The sequence below is a fragment of the Tamandua tetradactyla genome, chromosome 10 (assembly GCF_023851605.1).
Source record: "Tamandua tetradactyla isolate mTamTet1 chromosome 10, mTamTet1.pri, whole genome shotgun sequence".
NCBI classification, from domain to species: Eukaryota; Metazoa; Chordata; class Mammalia; order Pilosa; family Myrmecophagidae; genus Tamandua; species Tamandua tetradactyla.
The window spans coordinates 9,827,098-9,850,332 of NC_135336.1; the positions used below are offsets into that span (position 1 = coordinate 9,827,098).

General features: G+C 38.5%; 1 protein-coding gene across 1 annotated transcript in view; it reads right to left on the bottom strand.

Moving 5' to 3' along the window:
- Positions 1 to 5,391: 5,391 nt before the first annotated feature.
- The window catches only part of TMEM207 (transmembrane protein 207), a 31,311-nt gene continuing 13,467 nt past the window's right edge, over positions 5,392 to 23,235 (bottom strand). Inside the window, exons 3-5 of the mRNA XM_077119327.1 lie at positions 16,534 to 16,578; positions 15,417 to 15,559; positions 5,392 to 5,528 (exon numbers count right to left, since the gene is read on the bottom strand). Of these exons, the coding sequence (XP_076975442.1) occupies positions 5,392 to 5,528; positions 15,417 to 15,559; positions 16,534 to 16,578 (325 nt within the window). The remainder of the gene's footprint in view (positions 5,529 to 15,416; positions 15,560 to 16,533; positions 16,579 to 23,235) is intronic.

The following is a 23,235-nucleotide window of genomic DNA, read 5'->3' on the forward strand; positions in this document are numbered from 1 at the left end:
ATTCTTATAATGTGATTTCATTTGTTTGCTTTTAACTACAAGATAAAACTTTGCCAAATCATGTGTCTGTCTAACATTTTATTTATCCTTAACATAATAGGTGCTCTACTTTTCAAAGTCAAGTAGTACTAGAGGCTCATGATTAAAAAAAAAAATTCCACACAGCAATAACTCCAAGCCTCATTTTGAGTGGTATGACAGTCACCTACCCAAAAGATTTCTGAAGACAAGAGGCTAAATCAGAGACAGCCACAGTTTTATTTCTTTCTCATGAGACAGGGAACCCACCAGATAAGCCGAAGCAGGCTAGTGTGCCGGATTTGCATAGTAGCAAAGATTATATAGGCCCCTTGACGCAATTGACTCCTCCCCCGCTGACCGGTCCCCCATTGGCTGGGAGTGGTGGGTTTACAGTCTTGAGCGCGAAAGCTAATCCAATTAGAAAGAGACACAACCCTCCCTTGGGAAGGTCCAGGGTTGCAGTTACAGTTCTCTTCTGGACGTGGATTGGGACAGCGGACCAGCCTAGAGGAATGTGAATCTTAGCGTGTGTTTATCAGGTCTTAAACAAGGAACCAGGATGTGGGAGGTTAGGCAAGCAGATCTGAGCCATTTTGTTTCCTGAAAAGAGACCATTTTCCCTTAATTTCTTGAGGCAAAAACTTTCAAATCTTTTCTTTATTCCAGAAATGTATTCCCTAATTTCTAAATGATGTACTTTATGAATATTTCTTGATTTTTCTTTTAATTTTAGATATTATTCATTGATTCCTCACAATCTGAGATCATGATTTAGCTTTCTTATATTGTGCCACCTTCCCTCACCTACATTTGCCCTCTTCCTGGCTTGTCAGTATAGATAATGCACATTAAAAAATATATGTATTATTTACATTATTCATAGCTGAACCAGTTTGGTTTTTTTGTCAAAAAAATTCACAAATTTAATAACTGCCTGTTTTATTTAGTTACTTAGTTTTCCATTTATCCATTGTTAATGGATCAATACATTTTCATTGTATTTTTTCTTGCTGTCCCTCTTTTCCTCTTAGAGCTATTTGCTCTCACTGAACTGGCTGTTCTCTGGGCTGCCTCAACTTTCTTGTAGATTAACTTCACCATCATTTTCAGAATAATCGTAACCTCTTCCACGTTGAATTCCATTTCTCCTGCAGTTCATGTCTTCTCTTTTGTCTTATGCCTTAATTTGTTGCCAAATATCCTTCAGTGTCTTTCTGTGAAAGTAGGCTCTGAAGGACAAATGTTTGAGAATTTGAATGCGAGTAATAGTTTAATTGAGTTTAGATTTCTAGATTTATAGTTTCTTCAGATTTTTGGTGTTGTTGAGAAGCCCAAGGTCATTTTGATTTTCGCGTCATTCATACCTTGAAGACTTAAACCTCTTTTTTGTCTCTCTCTGTGTATGGAAAAATTTCCCTATTTTATATTACGAGACTTCTGTTGAAATATTTTATTTCTGCTGTACAATTTAATTTTCCAGGAGCTCTTTTCTCTGAATGTCCTTTTTTAGAGCATCCTCTTATCTGTGTTTTTATCTATCTCTCTGTAAAACTGTTTATAGCTTTCTCTATTCTCTCCTACTCTCTCCACTGCCTCCGTTCTCTCAAGGCCTCTTTTATGTATTTATTTTGGTGTCTGGCTTTAATGGTGGAGTTTTTATTCGCTTTTGTAGAGTAATCCTTGGATGATCATAATACATGCATTAAACATCTGCTCGGAAGCTCCGTGTGTACAGGAGTGACTTGTCCCTCCTCCATCCCACCCACTGTGGGTTGCCCTGTAAGATAATTAAGTGGAGATCTAATTTTTTAGGGGTCCCTAAACCCCAATTTGAGGTCTTTTCTCCTGTGCTGATCTGATTCTCCTAAAATAAATCTTCCAATTTCCTACCTGAGAGTTGGCATGTGGGCAGTTCATTAGCTCACATTTCAACCTTCTGGGTCCCAAGAGATTCCTGCACATTATTTAGGATGCAGACTTTGAGGCTATCCCCTTGTTTGCAGGAAGGCACTGCACTCTCCCTGTCTGCTCCGACTGGTGACCTGAGTCCAGGGCCTGTCTGCCTCCCCGCTGTGCTTTAATCCTCACCAGAAAGAGACATTTCCCTTTCTGCTTGAACAGGAAGAGGAAATCTGATGGTTCAACTACAATGTGTACAAACTTCAACCAATTCTCTCTCTCTCGCTCTTTTTTTTCCTCCACTTTTACCTTTATATTTAGAATTAGCTAATGCCTCTAATTCTTGGGCCTTTCTGTATTTTTGCAGTAAGAGTTTGATTACTCTGTTACTTTCCTGAAAACACCTAGTAAAATGGAGATACTTGAAGCAACACCAAAATTCTGAAGAAATTATGGCTTATCCAGGTACTTGCCATATACCAAAATCATTTTGCTAGGTCTGCTACCATCTTCTTACCACTCTCTTTGGTCTTATGTACTGACAATATCATTTTTCCTGTATTGAAATCTTAGTGGGTTTCAGAAGGGAATGGATATGTTTAATCTACCATGTAAAACCTGAAGTTAATGATAGCCATGTCACCAAATTGTCATGAGGATAAAATCTGATAATGTATATGAAAGCAGTTTGTGTGCCACAAAGCCCTACATATAAATCAGGGATTATTATAGCATATTAACATTTATTTCTTCAGGCATTAGCAGTTAAGATTATGTTAACAGGATTAGGTCAATTCTCCTTAGCTCTTAACCACATACTTTGTAAGTCTTCCATCCCCATCAAATTCTCATCCAGTTTTATTGGGAATCCCCAGAAGTAGGAAGCATTACTTACAAAATTTGTTTGAGTACTTACTAAGTGCCCAACAGACTGCTTTAGGCACTTGGGGCACATAGTGGTTTGGAGCTCTACGTACCACGGAAAAAAACATGTTCTTAAACTTAATCCATTCCTGGTGGCATGAAGTCTTGTAAATATGACCACAGGACATTTGATGAGGTTACTCCAGTTGGGATGTGGCTCAGCTCACTCAGGATGGACATTAATACCATTATAAAGACCTTTTAGGGAAGACCATAGAGAGAGAAAGAGTTAGAGAAAGCAGCCAGAAGCTGAAAGTCAATGAACCTGAAAGAAGAAAGAGAAGCCAGGAGAGGCCGCCATGTGCATGTTCCTGTGACAAAAAAGCCAAGTTCCAAAGATCACCTGCAGCCAGCCCCAGAACACCAGACTTTTGAAAGAAACTATCGCCTTTCCGTTGTTGAAGCCAACCCATTGCATGGCAGCTAGGAAACTGAAATAGGGTATAAATCAATGAATAAAACAAAAATTTCTATCTTCATGGACTTAAAATCTAGCAAGAGAAAATAAATGCCAGACCATAAATAGAAGTCAACTATGTAGTACGCTAGGAAATATTGAGTGCCATGTAAGAAGAAAAAGTGTCACTGTGATAAAGGTAAAAGGAGTGCCTGGGTTGGGAGAGGTTACAATTTTAAGTAGGGTAGAGCTTCAATTAAGAGATGACATTTGAACAAAGACTTAAAAAGCCATGGTGGGTGGATGGGGGGATGTGTGAGAAACATTGCTGATATCTGGGAAATGAGTATTCCAGGCAAAAGGACAGAAAATACTAAGGTCCTATGGGGCAGAAGGGGATATCTGATAAGGTTGAGGACATTTGCCTACAGCAATGAGTAAGGGGAGAATAGGAAGAGAGGGGTTCTGAGAGGGTTCAGATCTTATAGTCCATGTGCCAAGGACTGTGGCATTTTCTCTGAGAATGATGGAGAAAAATTAAGGTTTGGTAAAAGGATATGAGCCTCCTTTTGTGGTGTCAAAAGAATTGCAACAGCAAATAGAAAGAAGAGAGTTTTATTAACAGTATAACAATATCCAAATAGGGCAACACCAAGTAAAAGCAGATTGTCCAAAGCATTTAGCGGGTGTGGGCATAGGGAATTTATAGTCCAAAAAGCTAAGGGAAATGGCTATTGTCAAGGAGTTCTGTTCTAGAGAGTATTGGAACATTGTGACAGAAGGAAACTTGTCCAAAACTGACTGGTCAGCGGTTAGGCCTCTTTTTCTTGTTCTATTTTCCGTAAGTCTTGTTCTCCAAGCTGTCCATTCCTGAGGTCTGACTGCATCAGTATAGGGTGTTCACCTTGTGTGCTTCCTTTGCTAGAGCCATTTAGTAACACAGGACCTGAAGGTCAATTTAGAGTTCCTTTAGCAGTGGTAAAACATAACTCCAACTAAAATGTTGCCCATAGAATATCTGAGAGCAAAGGTGAGAAAATGGGCCAGGTTGATGTCATTTCAGTAATCCAGGCAAGAACGGACAGTGAGTGGTTCACACCAGAGTTATGACAGGGATTGTCTGGAATCTGGACATACTTTGAAGGTAGAGCTAATGAGATTTCCTGACAAACTGGATGAGCAATGGAACACAGAGAGGACTCAAGAATGACACTCTAGTTGGCCTGAGCACCTAGAGGCTGTAGTTGTCACCAACTGAAGTAGGGAAGGCTTTGGATAACACGGGTTTGAGACCAGAAGATTAGGATTAGGTTAGGCCAAACTAAATGTGAGTGGTCTACTGGACAACCAAGTACCGATGTGAATTGTTTTGTTAAACTCATCAGCTAACGTATCTGCCCGGTTTTTCTTCTTCTGTCCCACTTACTAAGAATCGCTGTCAAAAAACCACTTGAGGAGACCTCACTGCTACTTCTGCAGTCAGAGTTCTCAGTGAGAACACTGGTATCTAAGCCTGGGGTGCTCCAAGATGAACCAAGCCTCGAGGCTTCAGAGAAAGTCCATGGACCCCAGAATCTGTGCCAATGTATACTTCCTTGCCGCTCAGGCAGAGATGTTTCACCACTTGCACTGAGACATGTAATCTTCCTCTTCCACTCCAAACATTCCTTCTTCTTAGTCTTTCCCTCTCCTGAATTCAAATAGACTATTTCTGGTTCTAGGTCTAAACAGGCTGAGTTTCTGTTTGAGCCTTTGCTAGAGTATAATAAATTTTATTGACTCCATAGTAAGGGAGAGGTCAAATTAAAATAGAGATATTGAGACAGAGAAAATGTACTGCAGTGGAATTCTAAACTTAACTATTGAAACTCCTAGTGGCTAATTACTTTCTATTTGGACACTAATGAAGAAACATTAACTTACTTTTATTGCACAAAAGCTCAATCACAGCAGTAAAATATTGAGCCCATTAATTCACTCTCTAAATCTCTTCATGAATGAAATCCTTCCCCACATCACCTCTTTTGCCTATCTTTTTTGTACTATATTCACTGATCACTGGCAATTCCAAACTAAATGAAAGAATTTTTCCAGAAGTTGGTATTTTGGAATTTTAAGTATTTCGAATGCTCTCGACAAATGACCCAAATCTAAAATCGGCTTGTTTTTAGAATTTCTTCATATGGAGGTGGGAGGTCTAAAGTTCCAAAACATGGAACAGGATACAGTTCAGGGTTTTGAGTTTGAAAGTGAATTCCAGCAGTTGGACTCACAGCTGCTTCCATCCCTGGAAAGAGAAAGATGGAGACTTGAAGTTGTTCTAGTCAGCATAAAACAGAAGTACATGAACTGCCTGTTAAAATCTGGCATTTCTTGGATCACTGGTGCTACAGAAAATTATTTGTACCTGTGAGAAAAAATTTACAACCATCTTGCTCTTTGCAATGGCATTTTAGTCACCGCACAAGAAAATCTGCTTACGTGGACTAATGATATCATCGACTAACCCATTAAGAGGCATTTACAATATAGTAGCTGGAACTAGAAGGAATACTCCCTCTTTGGTACATAAGAAGAAAGGATCCCTGTAAAAACTAATGGCATTGAGGCAATGCTTCCATAATAAGAAATGCAAGTTCCACTAGAAATACTTCTAAAATTCATTCTGTAATATTCATATTTGTAAACTGCAACTAATACAAGTAATTACAGATTTCTCCAACTATAATGAATAATATAGATAGTAAGTTAAATTGAGAAGCATTTGCATTGAAAACATCCACACAATGAAGAAGAGGCATTCTGAAATTTTTAAAAAAAATCCTTGGAAATAAAAGTTTTCGATGTAGATTATGCACACTTCAAATATTAAATATCAAAAATAAGTATTTTCTTCCTCAAGCTGATCACCTTGAAGGGCTGTGCACTTATTTCAGTAGCTCAACCCTTTTCAGAAATCTTCTATCAATATTTCCTCAAAAGCCTGTTTTTGAGGCACACTGGAAATCAATAGTACTCTCTTAACCATTAACAATCTCTCTCTCTCTCTCTCTCTCTCTCTCTTTTTAAACCATCTCTCTCTCTTTATTTTAACTTCCTTTTCATCCCAAATACTCTAGCCTGGCTCTTGCCTTTGAATGATTTTGATTGCTTCTTCCCAAACAATAGTAACAACCATAAATTTACCTTTAAAGAAGGCAAACTAAGCGCTTGAAGTGTTTCGCAAATTTAGTTTTAGGGACATAGGTCCCTATTTGTGAACATATTGTAGAGCTTTTGCACTACAGTGTCCCAGGTGAACAGTCCTGGTAGTGAGTTTATGGCTTGCCAAGCAGAAAATATTTACTATTTGGCTCTTTACAGAAAAAAAAAGGTTTGCTGATCCTGTTCTAAAGTGCTAAGATTTGACACCAATGAGGAGATTCCGAACAATATGCTAAAGAATTATCTAAAGAATTCAAAGTGTATTTACACACATACTAGGGAACGACTGAATTGCTAGAATCCACAGGTATATTACTTAAAACAATTGTTTTGGAGTGGATAATGCTAATTTAGAATAATTTTCATAGACTTATACTTGTCTTATTTTCCCCCCTCTGATTCTCAGGGCAAAGGATAATAATTCCTGTATTATAATATGTGAAGAGTAGGGCCATATTTTGGATATGTTTCACTTGCTGCTTCAGCACTTTGCTTGAGAAGTTATTTATTTAACTGAATAACTTACTCCCAGGCTGTTATATAACATTTCTGTAGCTCAGTTTTCTCTTATGCACAACAAGGATTATGACAATATCTAAGTCTACAAAAGCAAGTATAAATGAGTATAAAGTGCTCAAAAAACAAAGTCTGGCACAGTAATTGTTCATTAACGGTTAATTCTTATTATTACTATATATCAGGCATTCTTTACTCTGGAATTCCTTACTTTACTTACTATGTTATGAATATGCCTGAGTTTTCTTTTAGTTACAATATCATATGCCAATCTTTCCAACTTTAATAATGACTTAATAATTATCATTATTAATATTATAATGCAGAAATTATTGAATGAGAAATACCTTGGAGGTAGAGCTTTTTGCATTTAGGAAGTTTTGGCTGTAAGTAATTAAGTCACTAAGCTAAATCAATGAAACTTGAAGAAACAGAGTTAACTTTGATAAAGTGTACTTTGCCCCAATAATTTCCCCCATTGTGGATACTTATGGAATATTAGGCATTTTCCTGGTGAACATTTTTCTGGTATATTCAATAGAAAGTCATTGGCAAGTTAGCACCCCTTCTGCCTGGAGGTAGTCAACCAGACTGACTGGACACATTTATTATTTGTACTAGTTCAAATTGTGCATCTGCCGTTATTCAATATTGTGCTCCAAGCAGTAGGCTCTTGACAACTGCTCAATGTGCTAGAACAATTTTATTATTATCTTCTTGCTACAAATTTGGCCAATGCTCTCAAACTGGTTATGAAAATCACAAGGCATTAATTTGATAAACATAACTAAGTCAATGTGCTCAACTCAGAAAATTTCCATAAAAACTAAACATATCAATTTTATCTTTTTACAGATTAACAACCTGAGACAACTCAGTGAAAGTGCCTGCAAAAAGCCTATAGTTTTGGCAAAACTCTTGGTGAAGGCTTTAGAGTTTATTGTTTAATTTGGTGAAACTGAGGCAGGTTACATAGGGAAGGAGGGAGGGGGGAGCGACCCTAAACCACAAAGTGAAAAGTTCCTTTGGCATGCATACCCAACCTCCATACATCCAATCCCCAAACACCCAACCCCACATACCCGGCCCTGCACACCCAGCCCTCAATCAGGTGGGTACCTAAAAAGAACCAATGAAAAGTACAGCTCATCAATCTCTTCTTATCATAGCCAGAGGGGGAAGGGTCTTTCCAAGCTCTCATGATGCAAGTACCCCAGCCTCATAACAGCTTCTCCTCATCTGCAAGAGTGTACTTTTGCTCCACATTAAAATTTTGAGCTGTACACACAAAACTAGTCTTCAAGTTATTTCCTGCGGCTGAGTCTCCCATGGCTGAATCAAGGACCTCCAAGGTGTCAGCCCCTGGTCAGCATCTAGAATTCTCTGAGAATTTCCATCTCTCTCCTGCATCTGGCAGATAAATTCCGAGGGTTCTCTGGCGTCCAACTAGAACTCACCAGGCTCTCCAGCAGCCAGCCAAGGACACCAGGCTTCAGCTGAAAACTCCCAGAGAACCAGGGTTCTCGGGCATTGAGCTTATTAAACTATTTGACTGGACACACTGACTAGTCCTTGAATTCTTTCCTGGGGCTGAGTCAAGAACCCTCATGACACCAGCCATTGGTTGAGGTTTCAACTTCTCCAAGAACTCCTGAGACTGCCCGCTTTCAAAATCAATACACTCAATTTTATTTTTATAGCCAGAGTTCAGATTCCCACACCATTAGGAACCATTCCAATGAACTTGGCTTATTTTAATATGGGCTTCTACCTCTCTCTTCTCTTTCCCCTTCTTTATTTCATCATCCCCTTTTTTTCTCATATGAGAGTGGCTAAGGAAGACATTTATTCACCGTAGGGGCAAATTGCTTGATCTGTAAATACCTTTGTTTTCTCATCTTGTAACTGAGAAGTTAGGACTTAAGGGTTGATTATGATTACTGAATTATCATATAGATATTACTTTTTATTTTCTGACATATTGGAGTAGACAGAGGGAAATTCCTGAAATGTTGGAAATGTAATCCGGCTGCCTTGATCCCTGATAAGGATTGTATAGCCTTTATCCTGTGCCCTTGGGATTATAAGAACTTTGTGACTCATCTTCACTTGCATCCATTTATCCAACTTCTCAACTTGAAAGTCTTGTAATCTCTAAAGATAGCCTTTAATAGTTATTAATGAAGGGTCAGCCCAGAACTAGCCCACCACAATTCCAAAGTTATCTTGGCAACTGAAACCGGATTAACCAAAATGGGTCTGCCTGACATGTGCCAGTAGCTTAGATTTTAATTTACGTCATCAATACCTCATTATAATATTAAAAATCACACCCATCTTCATATTAAGGCCACCATTTTCTTACACACATTCTGTGACTAAGCATGCTCAGTAATTAAATCACCTCTGATTAATTCTGGGGCCATTGTGCTCATTATCCTAAAACTTGCCCATCTTTTGATACTATAGAGAATTACTGCAGTTTGGGGAGACACATTTGGGACCAATAGGCCATCTGATCTTCTGCTTCAAGACTAGAAAAAACTTTTTCTCTCTTTGAAACCCCAGTGTCTCAAGCATTGGTCATTTGAGCTCATCAGGCAAAAGAATGCACCGCCTTTGCCCCTTTGACCAGTAACACCCTGGAATGAAGCCCTCACAGAGTTGTGGAGAAAGTTAAGTGAGATCAGGGATGTCTTGTGTTAGGACAGGGTCTGGCTCATGGCAAAGGCACAATAAACGTGAACTGTTGCTAGTATCACACCTTTTCATGAAAGTGTGTGAATGAAAACATCCCCTCTTTTCCTACCTAAATGAGTTGCAGATCACTCACACGTAGAATATAAAACATAGGGAAGTGGCATTTCAGAAGGATCCTAAACTAAAATAGAAAAACCAAGGAGAGCTGGGAGGAGGAAGGAAAAGTATAAGGCCCTGTTTCTTGTCACTCTCTCCCTCGACCTTCCTTCCTCTCCCCAGCACAAAGCACTCATATTTAATCACTGCTGGAAGACCGCTATTTCTATTTGCCCTGAAATAAGAAACAGGGAAGATTAGCTCTGAAATTGCAGAGGAAATGGGGCCAGGGAGATTGGATAGTTGAAAGGCAGCGTTATCAGGATATCAGCTCTGTGGACAAGCTAAAGCAGCTGAGGGACTCCAGGCGAGGAGCCACTGCTGGGCTCAACCCCCCTCACTTCCCAGTAGAGGCTTGGGGCTTGCCTGCTGCCAAGTCAGGGCTGGAAGGAAACAGCTCCTGTCCACAGACCGCAGAGGGTGTGCAGAAAAGGACCCTGATGCCGATTTTATAGGAATGTATTATTTGAAAAGATACATATAACAAACAATGCTGGGCTTTCTCCTCTCTACTCTCAAGTTCTCTTTTTACTAATGAGCACTAGATGCTGTTTTAGCCTCAATTTCTATTTGTCCTTCTCTCACCTGCCAAACCCCAAGCTACTTTTCCTTCATTATACTGAAATGTCTTACTTCCTCCTAAGTATGGACTCTTATTAGCAATCTTATTTTCAATGAATTAAAAAAAACTTTTTTAAAATAAATTTTAAGACTCCTTTGAGATTACTTATTGACTCCTTTGAGATTACTTATTTTATTTTTTTGTATGCTGTATGGTGGGGTCACATTTCATTCTTTTTCCGTGTGAGTATCCCTTATTGCAGCACCATTGCTGAATTTTTGTTTGGGTTTTTTTTGTTTGTTTTTTGGAAAGTGCATGGGCCGGGAATTGAACCCTGGTCTCCCGCATGGCAGGTGAGAATTTTACCACTGAACTACCCTTGCACCCCAAATTACTTATTTTTAAATGCAAATTAAAACAAAACAAAACAGTTAACCTAACAATCCCAAATTATTTTCTCTTTCCTCTTTTTAAAATCACTTCTGCTTTCACCCTATCTTATAGGAAACAGCCCTTGGTCTTATAAAGTGGAGAGCAGTGATCACAAACAATAAAGATTTGAAATATAGATGTTTTTGTAATAATTTTAATAACTTGCTCTTCTCTTCCCCTTACCCTTTACTGAAAACTTGAGTGTGTTCCTTTTAAAAAATCACTTTCTGTGGCTCAACGTATGCTCTTAATTTCTATTTCCATATTTGTGGAAGGAAAAATGATTGCAAAATTCTTGTGCTTTCTGTTGCATTATCAAATGGGAGGGATTCCTTTGGAATCATTAAAATAAGTAAGATATGAGATAAGGAAATATTGAATCCATAAATCATTTTTACCCATTTGGAGAAAACCCCCAAATGTTACTAGAATTGTGGAAACCCTTTAGACTGACAGTTGAGAGGAGGAAACAAGAAGGTCTCAGAGACAGCTTCATGGTTGGTTCCATTCAAGAAGACACAAGGGCACTAATGGATCTATTTTGGTGCTGTAGCAAAGGGATGGTAAGGGAGAACTAGATACAGCCAAGTGTGTGGGTGTGTGTATGGAGTGGGAGTATATTGGTAAAGGAAGATGGAAGTGTATAGGAGATGCTGGGGCTGGATTTAGGAATAGAAAGTGGACCTGAAGCAGAAAAAAACAAGATAGTTTTAGCGCTTGTATAAAATAAATAGGTTTTAATTTTAGTCCTTAAAATATCTCCAACTTCAATATTTTCCTCTTCCTTACCTTGCCCTATTTTCTTCTTGGTCTATTTTTCTTCTTCCTCCTCCTCCTCTTTTTGTGGCAATATCTCCTCCTTCTTCCTACCCTCCAAGGAAGGTATCTGAGGGATTATTTCTCCCTTTCTTTGTCCAGTAACAATCTTTAGAGTGTTACATGGAATGAAGTCCTCATAGAGTTGTGAGAAAAGAGTTTCCTTATCATGTTATGGATATGGAAGGTGGAGATCGAACCCAATAAGGTTCTCTCTACTAAACACAATGACTTTAAAGAAGTCACTGTGAGTCCAGGATGTGCCACCCAGGAGTCTGGATTCTGTGAAAGAGGAAGAAAGACCCAACCCTCTAAGCACCATATTAGCAGAGGATTGTGAAAAAGTATGAACACTGATCAATAAGAGCTTCTGGGGTCTGGGATGCTGGGCTGAAATCCCAAGGGCCATTCCCCAATACAACATCTTTATCAGACTTTGGCCCATGCCTTCTTGGAACATCTTTTATAAGGGTCCCAAGCCAAGTGCTTTCCTTTCTAACTGAGCTATGTTATATTGTCAGGAATTGCTATTGAGAAAAATTTCCAGTCAACTCCAGCCTCTGATTTTCAGTCAATATTCTCCTCTTGGCCCTTCCCAGTCAAAGGCAGCTTTTATGGGATCCTGAGAGTCAAACTGCTGGTCCAAAGGCCAAAATGGTAGAGCAATTTCAACTAATATATTCAGCAAAAAGTGGTAATAAAGAAAAATAGTTTTGAAGAAATAAAATAAAGGTCTAAGAGGAATCCAAGGTTAATATAGCAAATCTATTCTCTCCTTTTAAATGACCCATTCCCCACATTCTGTATTCAGGTGAGAACTTCCTTGCTTCTCTTCTGTGCTACTGGTGTGGCAGAAAGTTCAGAAACTTCATATTGTACTATGACACCATGGTCATTCCAATGATTTTGCATTTTCCACTACTCCTTCTGAATAGCGGCTGTGAGGAAAACTCAGAAATGCAGCCCGTGATCTGCAGTGTGGATGGATGATAGCTAGACTCAACTCCAAGCTGTGGGCACAAACTCTGTGGGAGCTGTTAAAGTAGAAGCTGTGGTGTTGGTCCTCACCTCCCTCTGGAGCCACAGAAAGATCCTGGAATGGATCTCTACCTTCCTTCTTGAAAAGAAGATCCCATTTTTAGAAATATTGAGGTAAGAGCCATTTGTATGGAGAAATGACAGTATAATGAGGATCCAGTGGGCAAAGGAAATCCAGTGTGGGACTACATTAAAATATTGATTCTCTGGAACATACTTCCAGAAATTACTAGTTATGAAGACAGAATTAGAAATCACAGAGAATGTTCTTTGCCAAATTTACTCTTTTCTGTCCTATTTGGGGAAGAGAAAAAAAGAATGCCAAGAGGCACAACTTCAAAGGCAACATCTAGATCAAATGTTGAAGGGCACCCTTTGTGTTTGTCCTGTTCCTGCCTGCGCATACTCCTGAGCATCGGTCATATGTAGGATGGCTTAGCTCCCAGCCCAGTGTAGGCAAGAGGAAGGGATCAAAACGGAATGAGGCAACAGAACCTGAGGCCTCCAACATGAAAAACACTGACTTAAGCTGCAGAAAAATGCAAATAGTTTTTGAGCAAAATAAAATCCAGAAACTATACTAGTGGGATTGAGGAGGAAAGCATCTAATGAGGAAGGAGGTAGGATTGAGGAAAGTACTTCTTACTAGCAAAGAATCACTCTATAGTAATGCACGGACAAACAGTATGTGAGATTCTATTCAGCGTCCAGGGATGAGTTGACTAAATTACAGCTTTGTAGCCCAAAATTTTCACTGGTTTCCTACCTCCAATTCTGAAAACTTCAGATTAGTTGACCCACAGCAAAGGAAAATGTATGTTTATAGCAAACGAAGGGAAGTAGACAACATCTTCTAAGAGAAATAGTCATATTTTTCAGAGTTGGCATTTAGGAATTAGAGATAAAATCTGAAAAACCTTAAAAATAATATAGCTAAATAAGTTGGCTATATTGTTAATATTTTCTTTGTCTTAAAAATTGTTTTATTACTAAGCCTTTTTTTCTTGTCTTTGATAACTTCAGGGTAATATAGAGAATGTGATTCTAAAGGCCTACCTACAGTGCTAGTACATTCAGATTAGTGAAGTAGTATGTCAGCTTTGACTCCTTTCTCTTACTCAAGTTCAGGCAAATTCAATAGCATATATGCAAAGCACTTATGAGAAACATGAAAACAGTAGATAAATAGGATAACTGGCACAAAATTAGACAAGAGTATGTAACCTACCAGGTTAATAATATACCTAAAATTAAAAACAGATTATTTTCAAGATTTAAGGTAGGGTAGTCATGGGGTCCTTCTCTGAGTGAGAAAAGGGTTGAAAAAATCAGACTGGTCTTCGGAAACTCTCCTCTTTCAACACTCAAGTCAAATTCAATTGCACTTATTATTAAAGCCTTTGAGTTAAATTAAGAAAAATAGACCAAAGTTACTACACTGACCCTTAAACATTTTGTTAGAAGGTCAGCAACCTTCTTCTCCCTCTCTTCTTAGTGAAAAGTGGTGTTGCTTTCAGGAGAAAGACCTATTTTCAATAGACACTGTTATTATCCTTTCCAAAGTAAACAAGCCCCAAATTGGCAAGGTCTTTCCCTTGTCAGATAACAACTTTTGCAAAAAAAAAAGTCAGAGTGGATATAATCACTAAATCTCAGAGTACTGAATTTTTTTCTTTTTTTTGCATGGGCAGGCTCCGGGAAATCAAGCCCAGGTTCCCAGCGTAGCAGGCAAGAATTCTGCCTGCTGAGCCACCATCGCACTGCTTAGTACTGACTTTTGATGTAAAAAAAGAAAGTTTATTTTTGCCTAATTTAAAAAGGTAGCTATTTAGTTTTTCCCAGGACATACCCTCATCCACTTATTGAAAATCTCATGCTGCCCTAAGACTCCTAATGGGGGACTTAATATCTCTGAAGGGGAGCTGTTGGTATCTACCAAGCACTTTTAAGGCAACTGTTGTATATAAGGTCGTACCTTAAGGGAAAATATCTCATAATGATGGTCTCTGGATAAGGACAACACTTAACATGAAGAAATAAGCTATCAGCTGTGGCAGCCCAGAAACCAGTAAGTGATAGGTTTTTCTAATTCGAGCTAAGTCTGGCTATGACAAATAAGCAAGACCTTAGTTTCTTCCATTCCCTATCTCCATATTTAAAATGAAAAATGACTATAGGGACATGGTTTTTGGGTGGGAGTTGGCAGCAGGCATGATCAGGATGCTGCCAGTGTGCCTAGGTAGAAAGCAAGTGAGTATTGACATCCCGTATCCCCTTTTCTCCCCCCTGCCCCAGCCCAGTTCCAACCACTTCAGACTGCATTGGCAGCAGGAAATCTGGAAAGTGTAGTTCAGTGCTATGGCAGATGAGTTAAGTGAGGAATAGAGATCTTAGTTAATGAGACTTTGAACACAGGGCAGGATAAACTGATAATCTAAAGCTCAGATATGGTCTTCTATGACTTAAACCTTACCAATCTGCTTATCTCTTCTCTGTCCATTTGTCCAAAGAGTAAAGCATTTAGATTCTATTCCCATGCTCAACTCTGAGTCAGCTCCCCAAGATGCATTGTTTTCTTCTAGGGTCTTCTTTCTTCTGAAAGGCTGGGTCTCCAAAGCAACTCTTGGAGACTCCAGTCAGGCATCTCTAGTTCTAAGTTCACAAATTCACTTTCCAGAGCATAATTTAGCAGTTCACCACAAAACCCCAAGGGCTTCAAAGAGGAAGTCCAGAAGTCCACAGATGACTCACCATAAGCAGGATCCAAGTCTCCTACAGCAAAAATGGCCATGGTACGTCTTGGAGAACCAGCTCGGGATCTCTTCAGCCAGCACTGGAGACAACAAAGCAAAGCTCCACAGAAAAGAGACACCAAGAAAATCAGCAGCAAGAACCTGTGGCCAAAAGATGGGGAGGAGCTTGAGTGAGGCTGTATCCAGAGAAGTTGAGCTCCTGTTACTTCTTGAAAAGGAAAACTCAGCTAGACAGGCTGTAAGCAATCTGAGATGGTGAGCTCCTTAAGTAATCACTCCCCCCACCACAACTCATTCATACCCACTGGGCCTGGAATGTTTTCTGAGCTCAGATTTGGACAATTTTGCAGACAGTGTTGTTTCCTTTTTGAAAATTGGAGAGCTATTCTAAGGAGCAGATTCTTGGTTCTTTAATACATTCATCCATTCTTCCTTTTATTCAGCCTGTGATCCACACAGCCATCCATTCAACTAGTATTTAAGCAACTGAACAAATTTTAGAGGTTGGAGTTGGGGATTAAAGGTAGCTTAGTCAATGGCAGAGACATTTGAGGAGTTAACTGTCTAATTGAGAGAGCTCACAATATTTAGATTGGAAAATAAATACAAAATTAAAAATGTAAGAGATTATAGCAAATGTCTTAAAATTTCTGAAGGATCATCTCGCATATGCACAACATTTCTGAATGGTTTTTAAGTCCCAAACTAAATTAGTGGGGGACTCATTTATGGAGATTTCAAGAGAAAGAATAATTGTTTTACAGTTAAAAAGTATCCAATTCTGTGCCGGCCATGGTGTCTCAGCAGGCAGAGTTCTCGCCTGCTTTGCCAGACACCCGGGTTCAATTCCCAGTGCCCACCCATGTGAAAAAAAAATATGTATATATATACAATTCTGAAATAAACTATTATAGACTCCCCATCAAAAGAAAGATTTAACTCAACCTTAGCTAAAACTCTGAGATGTTTCTGTAGATATTGATTCAGATGATCCCTAAGATTTCCTTTAGCTATATGACTTCATGTACCATCTTGTTAGTCAGGAAGAAGAGAGGGACCATAATCTTATAACTGTGTATAAACTGTTTTGAAAACCAAATTGAGTGTGTACTTACCAGATATACCAGTGATTATGTTGTCGATCATTGTAATTTAGACACCTGGTGATAAAGGAAGAAATGTTAGTACTGAACATCTGGAGAGCCAGAGCCTATTTTTGGATCAGGAAGTTTGTGCTGTCCTGAACTGTTTCTACACAACAATCCCCTAACCCACCGAGAAGTTAGCATTTAAGGGATGATTATAATTACTGAATCATTGTACAGACACTTCTTTTTTACTTTCTGTTATATTCGAGTAGACAGAGGGAAGTACTTGAAATCTCTGAACTATATTCCAGATGTCTTGATCTCCGATAAGGATTGTATAGCCTTTATCTCGTGCCCTTGTGATTGTAAAAACCCTGTGATTGATCCTCACGTGTACCCATTTATCCAGTTCTTTGACCTTGGAGTCTTGTGATCTCTAAAGACAGCTCCTAATGTTTATTTATTTATCATTTTATTTTTATGCTGTATAGTGGGGGTCACATTTCATTCTTTTTCCATGTGGGTATCCTATTATTGCAGCACCATTTGTTGAATTTTTGTTTGTTTGTTTGTTTTCTTTCTCCTGTTTTCTTGTTATTTTTGGGGAGATGAGGATAAAGTACATGGGCCAGGAATCGAACCTGGGTCTCCTGCATGGCAGGTGAGAATTCTACCACTGAACTACCCTTGCACCCCCCTCCCTAATGTTTCTTAGTGAAGGGTTTTGGGTCGGGCTAGAATTAACCCACCCCAAGTCCAAAGTTTTCTTGATAACCCAGACTAGAGCTAACCAAAGGCGGCCCACCTGACATCTGCAGTAGTTTAGACTTTAACTTATAAGTCAGCTATACCTCATGATAATACTAAAAATCATACCCATTATCATGCTAAGGTGGCCATTTTCTTACTTACATTCTGCATGTAATCAATCTGTTCATGCTCAATAATTAAATACCCTCTGATGACATCATCTGGGGCCATTGTGCTCATTGTCCTAAAACTTACCCATCTTTACTGTAGGTTTTTTTTTTCACATGGGCAAGCACTGGGAACTGAATGCAGGTCTCTGGCATGGCAGGCCAGAGCTCTGCCACCTACCCATTTTTAAATACAGTAGAACTATCAGAGTTACTGCATTTTGGGGAGATAGATTTCTGGGCTGATAGGCCATCTGATCTCCTGCTTTATGCCTAGTAATATACCCTTTCTCTGTTTGAAATCCTGGTGTCTCAAGAATTGGTCATTTTAGTGCATTGGGCAAAAGTATCCACTGCCTTTGTTTGGTAACAACACCACCACCATCCCCAACTTAATTGAAGCAAATAATTACTCGATTCAAAGCACTGAAAATATGGATGAGTGATGTGACACATTAGACACGTAAAGAGATAATTACACTGTAATAGGTTTGATTCCAGAATTATAAATCCTGTTACATGTCGAGAGGGGAATGCCTACATTTTCAGGGCCACCCTGACATAGGGGTAAGGTATTAGTGGAAAACCATTCCACCATTTTGTTTTATTCAGAGATTTGGAGGCCTTTAAAAATGCAAATTCTCCAGTGGAGGTTTATAACTTCTGTTATCCTTTAGTCTTTTGGTAGGAAGTAGCAGGCAAGTAACATAGGTTAGACAACTAATAAAGAAATAAATGGATGTGGCTTGGTGGATTAGAGGTTGATCTTTCCAGTTAGGATGGCTAAATCACTTGTGTGTTTAGACACTACTTAATCATTCCTGAGATAAATGTAAAAAAATCACACAAAAACAAAGTTTGCAGTGTGATTTTTTGAAGGTGCAAATCCTCAGGTATAGTGATTTGTATGCTATTCATTAGAATCCCTCCTTATGCCTGGTGACAGTACATTGGAAGTACATTTCCTGATCTGTTCACATTTTTCTGTCAGTATATTGGTCACTATGAATGTACTTTACTTGAACAATGGAAACTTGTTCAAAACAGCCAAATAAGGTTCTGAGCTGGGGCTATATTGAATCATGTTTCCTTTTACCTTTATTAACACAGCAGCATTTTTCAGCTTGAAAATGTTCATAAATGTCAACTAATTTATTCCTCATAGCATCCCTAAGGAGATGGTATGTCACGCTTTCTATCATACTCATCAGAAATGACATTTTAACATATGTGAAACATCAACTTAAAACTTTCACCCCAAAGATTTAAGACAAAAGTCAATCACCCAGGCAACAAGGTTGTTTTTTCTTTTTCCTACTCCCCTGCATCTAGCAGGTTTAACACATTACTCAGGCCAGGAAAAAAATGGAAAATAAAGTATGAGTTTAGAAAACACAAATGACCATTAATAAATATTTTAGACATAATTTATGGCACATCTGTATGATGGAATATTATTCAGTTACCAAAAAGGGTGAGACTTGTGTGTATGATGTAAAGGATTGTTAAGTAAAACAATGCACAGGGCAAAACTCTATTTTTTATGTTTTTTTTGGGGGGGGAGTTGGTGGTGCATGGTTTAGGAATCAAACCTGGGTCTCCTGTATGAAAGACTAGCACTCTACCACTGAACCACCCGTGGCACCCTTATTTTTAATGTATTTTTTAAACACAATTACAACAATTTCCTCCAAATAATCACTATATTGTTGTACAGATGCATACACCAAACTATTAATAGGGTTTACTTTTCTGGAGGATTGTATTATAAGGAACTTTCTCTTTTTAATATTTCCATGTTGTTTGAAGTTTCATAATGTATATGCATTATTTTTGCATTCATTAGAACATTAAAATAATACAATATTATATTAAAAATATAGAGCAATTGTAAAACTGTAATATCCCACTTCAGAGATGGATGCAGGGAAATTCTCTTGGTGTCCTTGCCCCAGTAAAGAGCAGAAGCCCCTTGCTTTTGAATCTTAAAATCTAAGTTCATGAATAGGATGTTTCTTCTCCCTCCATATGTAAATGTTTCCTTTTCTTGTTTCTATTTAAAAGTAATTCATATAATTATTATAAAGTCACTTCTAAATATCAATTCCTTCATTTTATTTCTTAGTTCGAATTTTTTTTAGATCTTTCATTGCTGACAATGATGCGAACTGATGAATGTAATTTTATGTTTCTGACCCTGCGCTCCCTCTGGTGGAGGTGATGATTTGGGAAAAAAATGACCAGGAAGCAGTTAGCTGGAGAAATGCAAAGTGATCATTTAATTTCAAAATTGACAGGCAACTTGGAATCATTTATTTCACCCTTATAATTTTACACACTGGAGATCTGAGATCCAGAATGGCAAAGTGGGAGGTCACCAGCTGGCCAAGGAACTTGAATTAGAATATGGGTCTTCTGACTTCTGTGCTTTCCTTCACCCGCCATTATTTCCATGTCTTTCTCAGATTAGGTTTTTTAAGAAATATTTTTACTAATAAATCTTCGCATACATACATTCCATACATGGTGTACAATCACAATATCATCACATAGTTGTGTACTCATCATCATGATCATTTTTTTAGAACATTTGTATCACTCCAGAAAAAGAAATATAAAGGAAAAAAATAATGATTCATACCAGACCCCTTACCCCTCCCTCTCATTGACCACTACTATTTCCATCTACCCAATTTAATTTACCCTTTGTTCCTCCAGTTTATTTATTCTTTATCCATATTTATAGACTCATTAAATATGGATAAAGAATAAATAAACTGGAGACTCATCTGTCCATACCCTGGATAAAAGGAACAATAGCCACAAGTTTCACAATCCCACAGTCACATTGTAAAAGCTACATAGTTATACGGTCATCTTCAAAAATCAAGGCTACTGGAACACAGCTCAATAGTTTCAAGTACTTCCCTCAAGTCACTCCAATACACCATAAACTAAAAAGGATATCTATATAGTACATAAGAATAACCTCCAGGATAACCTCTTGATTCTGTTTGAAATCTCTCAGCCACTGACACTATTTTGTCTCATTTCTGTCTTCTCCCTCTTGATCAAGAAGGCTCAATCCTTTGATGCTGGGTCCCAGCTCATGCTAGCAGTTCTGTCCCACTTTGCCAGAGAGATTTACACCCCTGGAAGTCATGTCCCACGTAGGGGGGAGGGTAGTGAGTTCACCTGCTGAGTTGGCTTAGAGAGGCCACATCTGCAAAACAAAAGAGGTTCTCTCTGGGGTGACTCTTAGGCCTAATTTTAAGTATGCTTAGCCTATTCTTGGCTGGAATAAGTTTCATAGGGGCAAACCCCAAGTTCTAGGGCTTGATCTATTGACTTGGTTGTCCCCCCTACTTGTGAGAATATCAGAATTTCTCCAAATGGGGAAGTTGAATATTTCCTGTTTTCTCCCCTGTCCCCCAAGGGGAACTCGCAAATACCTCTGTATTCACTGTCCAAATTACTCTGTGATATTGGGACATAACACTAACATGGACAAACCAACAAAGTCTCACAACCTATTCAAGAGTCCATGTACTTATGGTGCTCAACTACACTGACCATACAAGTTAAATTAGGAAATGCACTACCCCAAATATAGATTTTGCACCAAAAAATAAACAACTCTCCCTTTGGTCTCACACAGAAGTTAAAGCTTTAAAATACGGACAATGTTATCTTTTACCCTGTATTATGATTTACTTTAGTCCCATCCAGATCAGCTTCATTCATATCTCTATTCAAAGTCTGATCACTTTTTCAACCTTTTTAAACAGTTCCTATATGGGGTATTGCTGACTTTTATAGCTTCAGAACTCTAGTACTGAGTCTCAGGTGTTACATAAATACCTGAAATTTTTGGGAATGATCAGGTTATAAACAAACAGCTCAGTATCTCAGGATTTAGAAATAACACTTACAACTCCTGAATATATGTGATTGCTGTAAGAGCTTACAATCTAGAACACTTTACATTAGCCCCCAACTTGATAACCCATGTTCTCGCCTTCAGTTCACTGGGTTTTTATATTACAGTTAGTCCATATGACTGAGGTATGATAATGTTTGTCTTTTTGTTCTTGACACTTCCTTCAACATACATTCCTTAAGGTTCATGCACCTAGTTGCATATCTCATCAGTTTAGTTGTTTTTTTCCTTTTTTTTTCACATGGGCACGTTCCAGGTCTCCAGCATAGTAGGTGAGAACTCTGCCTGCTGAGCTACCGTGGACCATCCCAGATTAGTTTTTAAACACAACTTTTTTTTTTTAACTTCTAGAAGAAAACAAAACTCTGTCTGAATTATAACACTATTCTAAGTACTCAAATTCTAGATGCAAAAGTTTCAGTGTAGGAGGAGTTAAATTTCTGAAAATGAAGTTATTACCCAGTGGTTTTTTTTTGTATGCTGTATGGTGGGGTCACATTTTATTATTTTTCCATGTGAATAACCCATTATTGACGCACCATTTGTTGAATTTTTGTTTGTTTGTTTGTTTTTCTTGTTTGTTTTGTTTTGGGGGGAAAGTGCGTGGACCGGGACTCCAGCCTGGGTCTCCTGCATGGCAGGTGAGAATTTTGCCACTGAGCTACCCTTGTACCCCTACCCAGCGATTTTGATATGCTTAGTCAAATTGGGTGTTACGACCTCAAGAAAGAAAAGTGAGAAGTGATAGCTGGCTAATTCTTAAGAAAGACCTAGAAATGGTTGTTGAGGACAATAACTTCTGTCCTTCCCAGTGCCCCAGTTTGTACGCCTGTTGTGGAGACAATGCATGCTACATTGTGGTTAGAATAGTTGGTCTTTATTCTTTCTCAGCTGAGAATCTATGGACCTAAGGTTAACCATAAATTCCTTAATTTGATACATTTAAGGAGAAAACTACACAGTAGCTCCAATGTCTCCTCTGCTACCATGACCCAACATTTCTTGAGCCAGGCACTCTTCCAAACACTGTCCATGAAATAACTCACTTTCAAACTCACGATCTATAAGGTAGGGTCACACTATTATAATTCTTATTTTACAACCAAGGAATTCAGCTATAGTAAACTTAAATAGCTAGCACAATATAATGAAGCTAAAAGTGGAAGAGAAAGGGCTTTAAACCCAAATTTTTCAACTGTGGAGCCCCTACCTCTTACTATTCTGCAGTACTGCAACTGGGAACAGTCAAAACCTGCTCTTGCCTCTGATTGCTGTGTGCAGTATTACCTGAAGGCATTCAGTGTTGTGTGTTCCAAAAGGCTTTAAGGAGACATTGAAAATACAGAAATAATTTAGAAATGTGAGCATGGAGAATATTAGACAGAGAGAAGAAGCCAGGAGTGGGGTTAATTTGTAAAATGAATGTAAATTCTATGTATACCTTAGGCTCCAGATGTGGCTTGAGTTTTCTAGGAGTAAGCAGGATGAGGGAGAGATTTGGTTACATACCAAATCCTCTGAAATTGCCATTACCACCAACAACACGCACAAAACAAAACAAAATGAAAAACCAGTAGCTGCTCATTGGGTGTGCAGTATTTCTTGTATAGAAACCAAACAAAAATTCACCCTGTGGGGCCTCATAAAATGGACACTGTTAACCATGGGAACAATAGTCTCCATCACATTCTTAGAGTAAACACAAAATTTTATTGTTTCTTCTCATTCCTCAACATAGACCAAAGTGTAGTTCAGTTACGATAATTTGGAGGAAGGACAGGGTGCCAAAACGTACTACTCAGGGATCGGTGACCTGACACAATTATTCTAGGAGTAAATTGTATAGTATCTAGAAAATGGATGGACTGTATA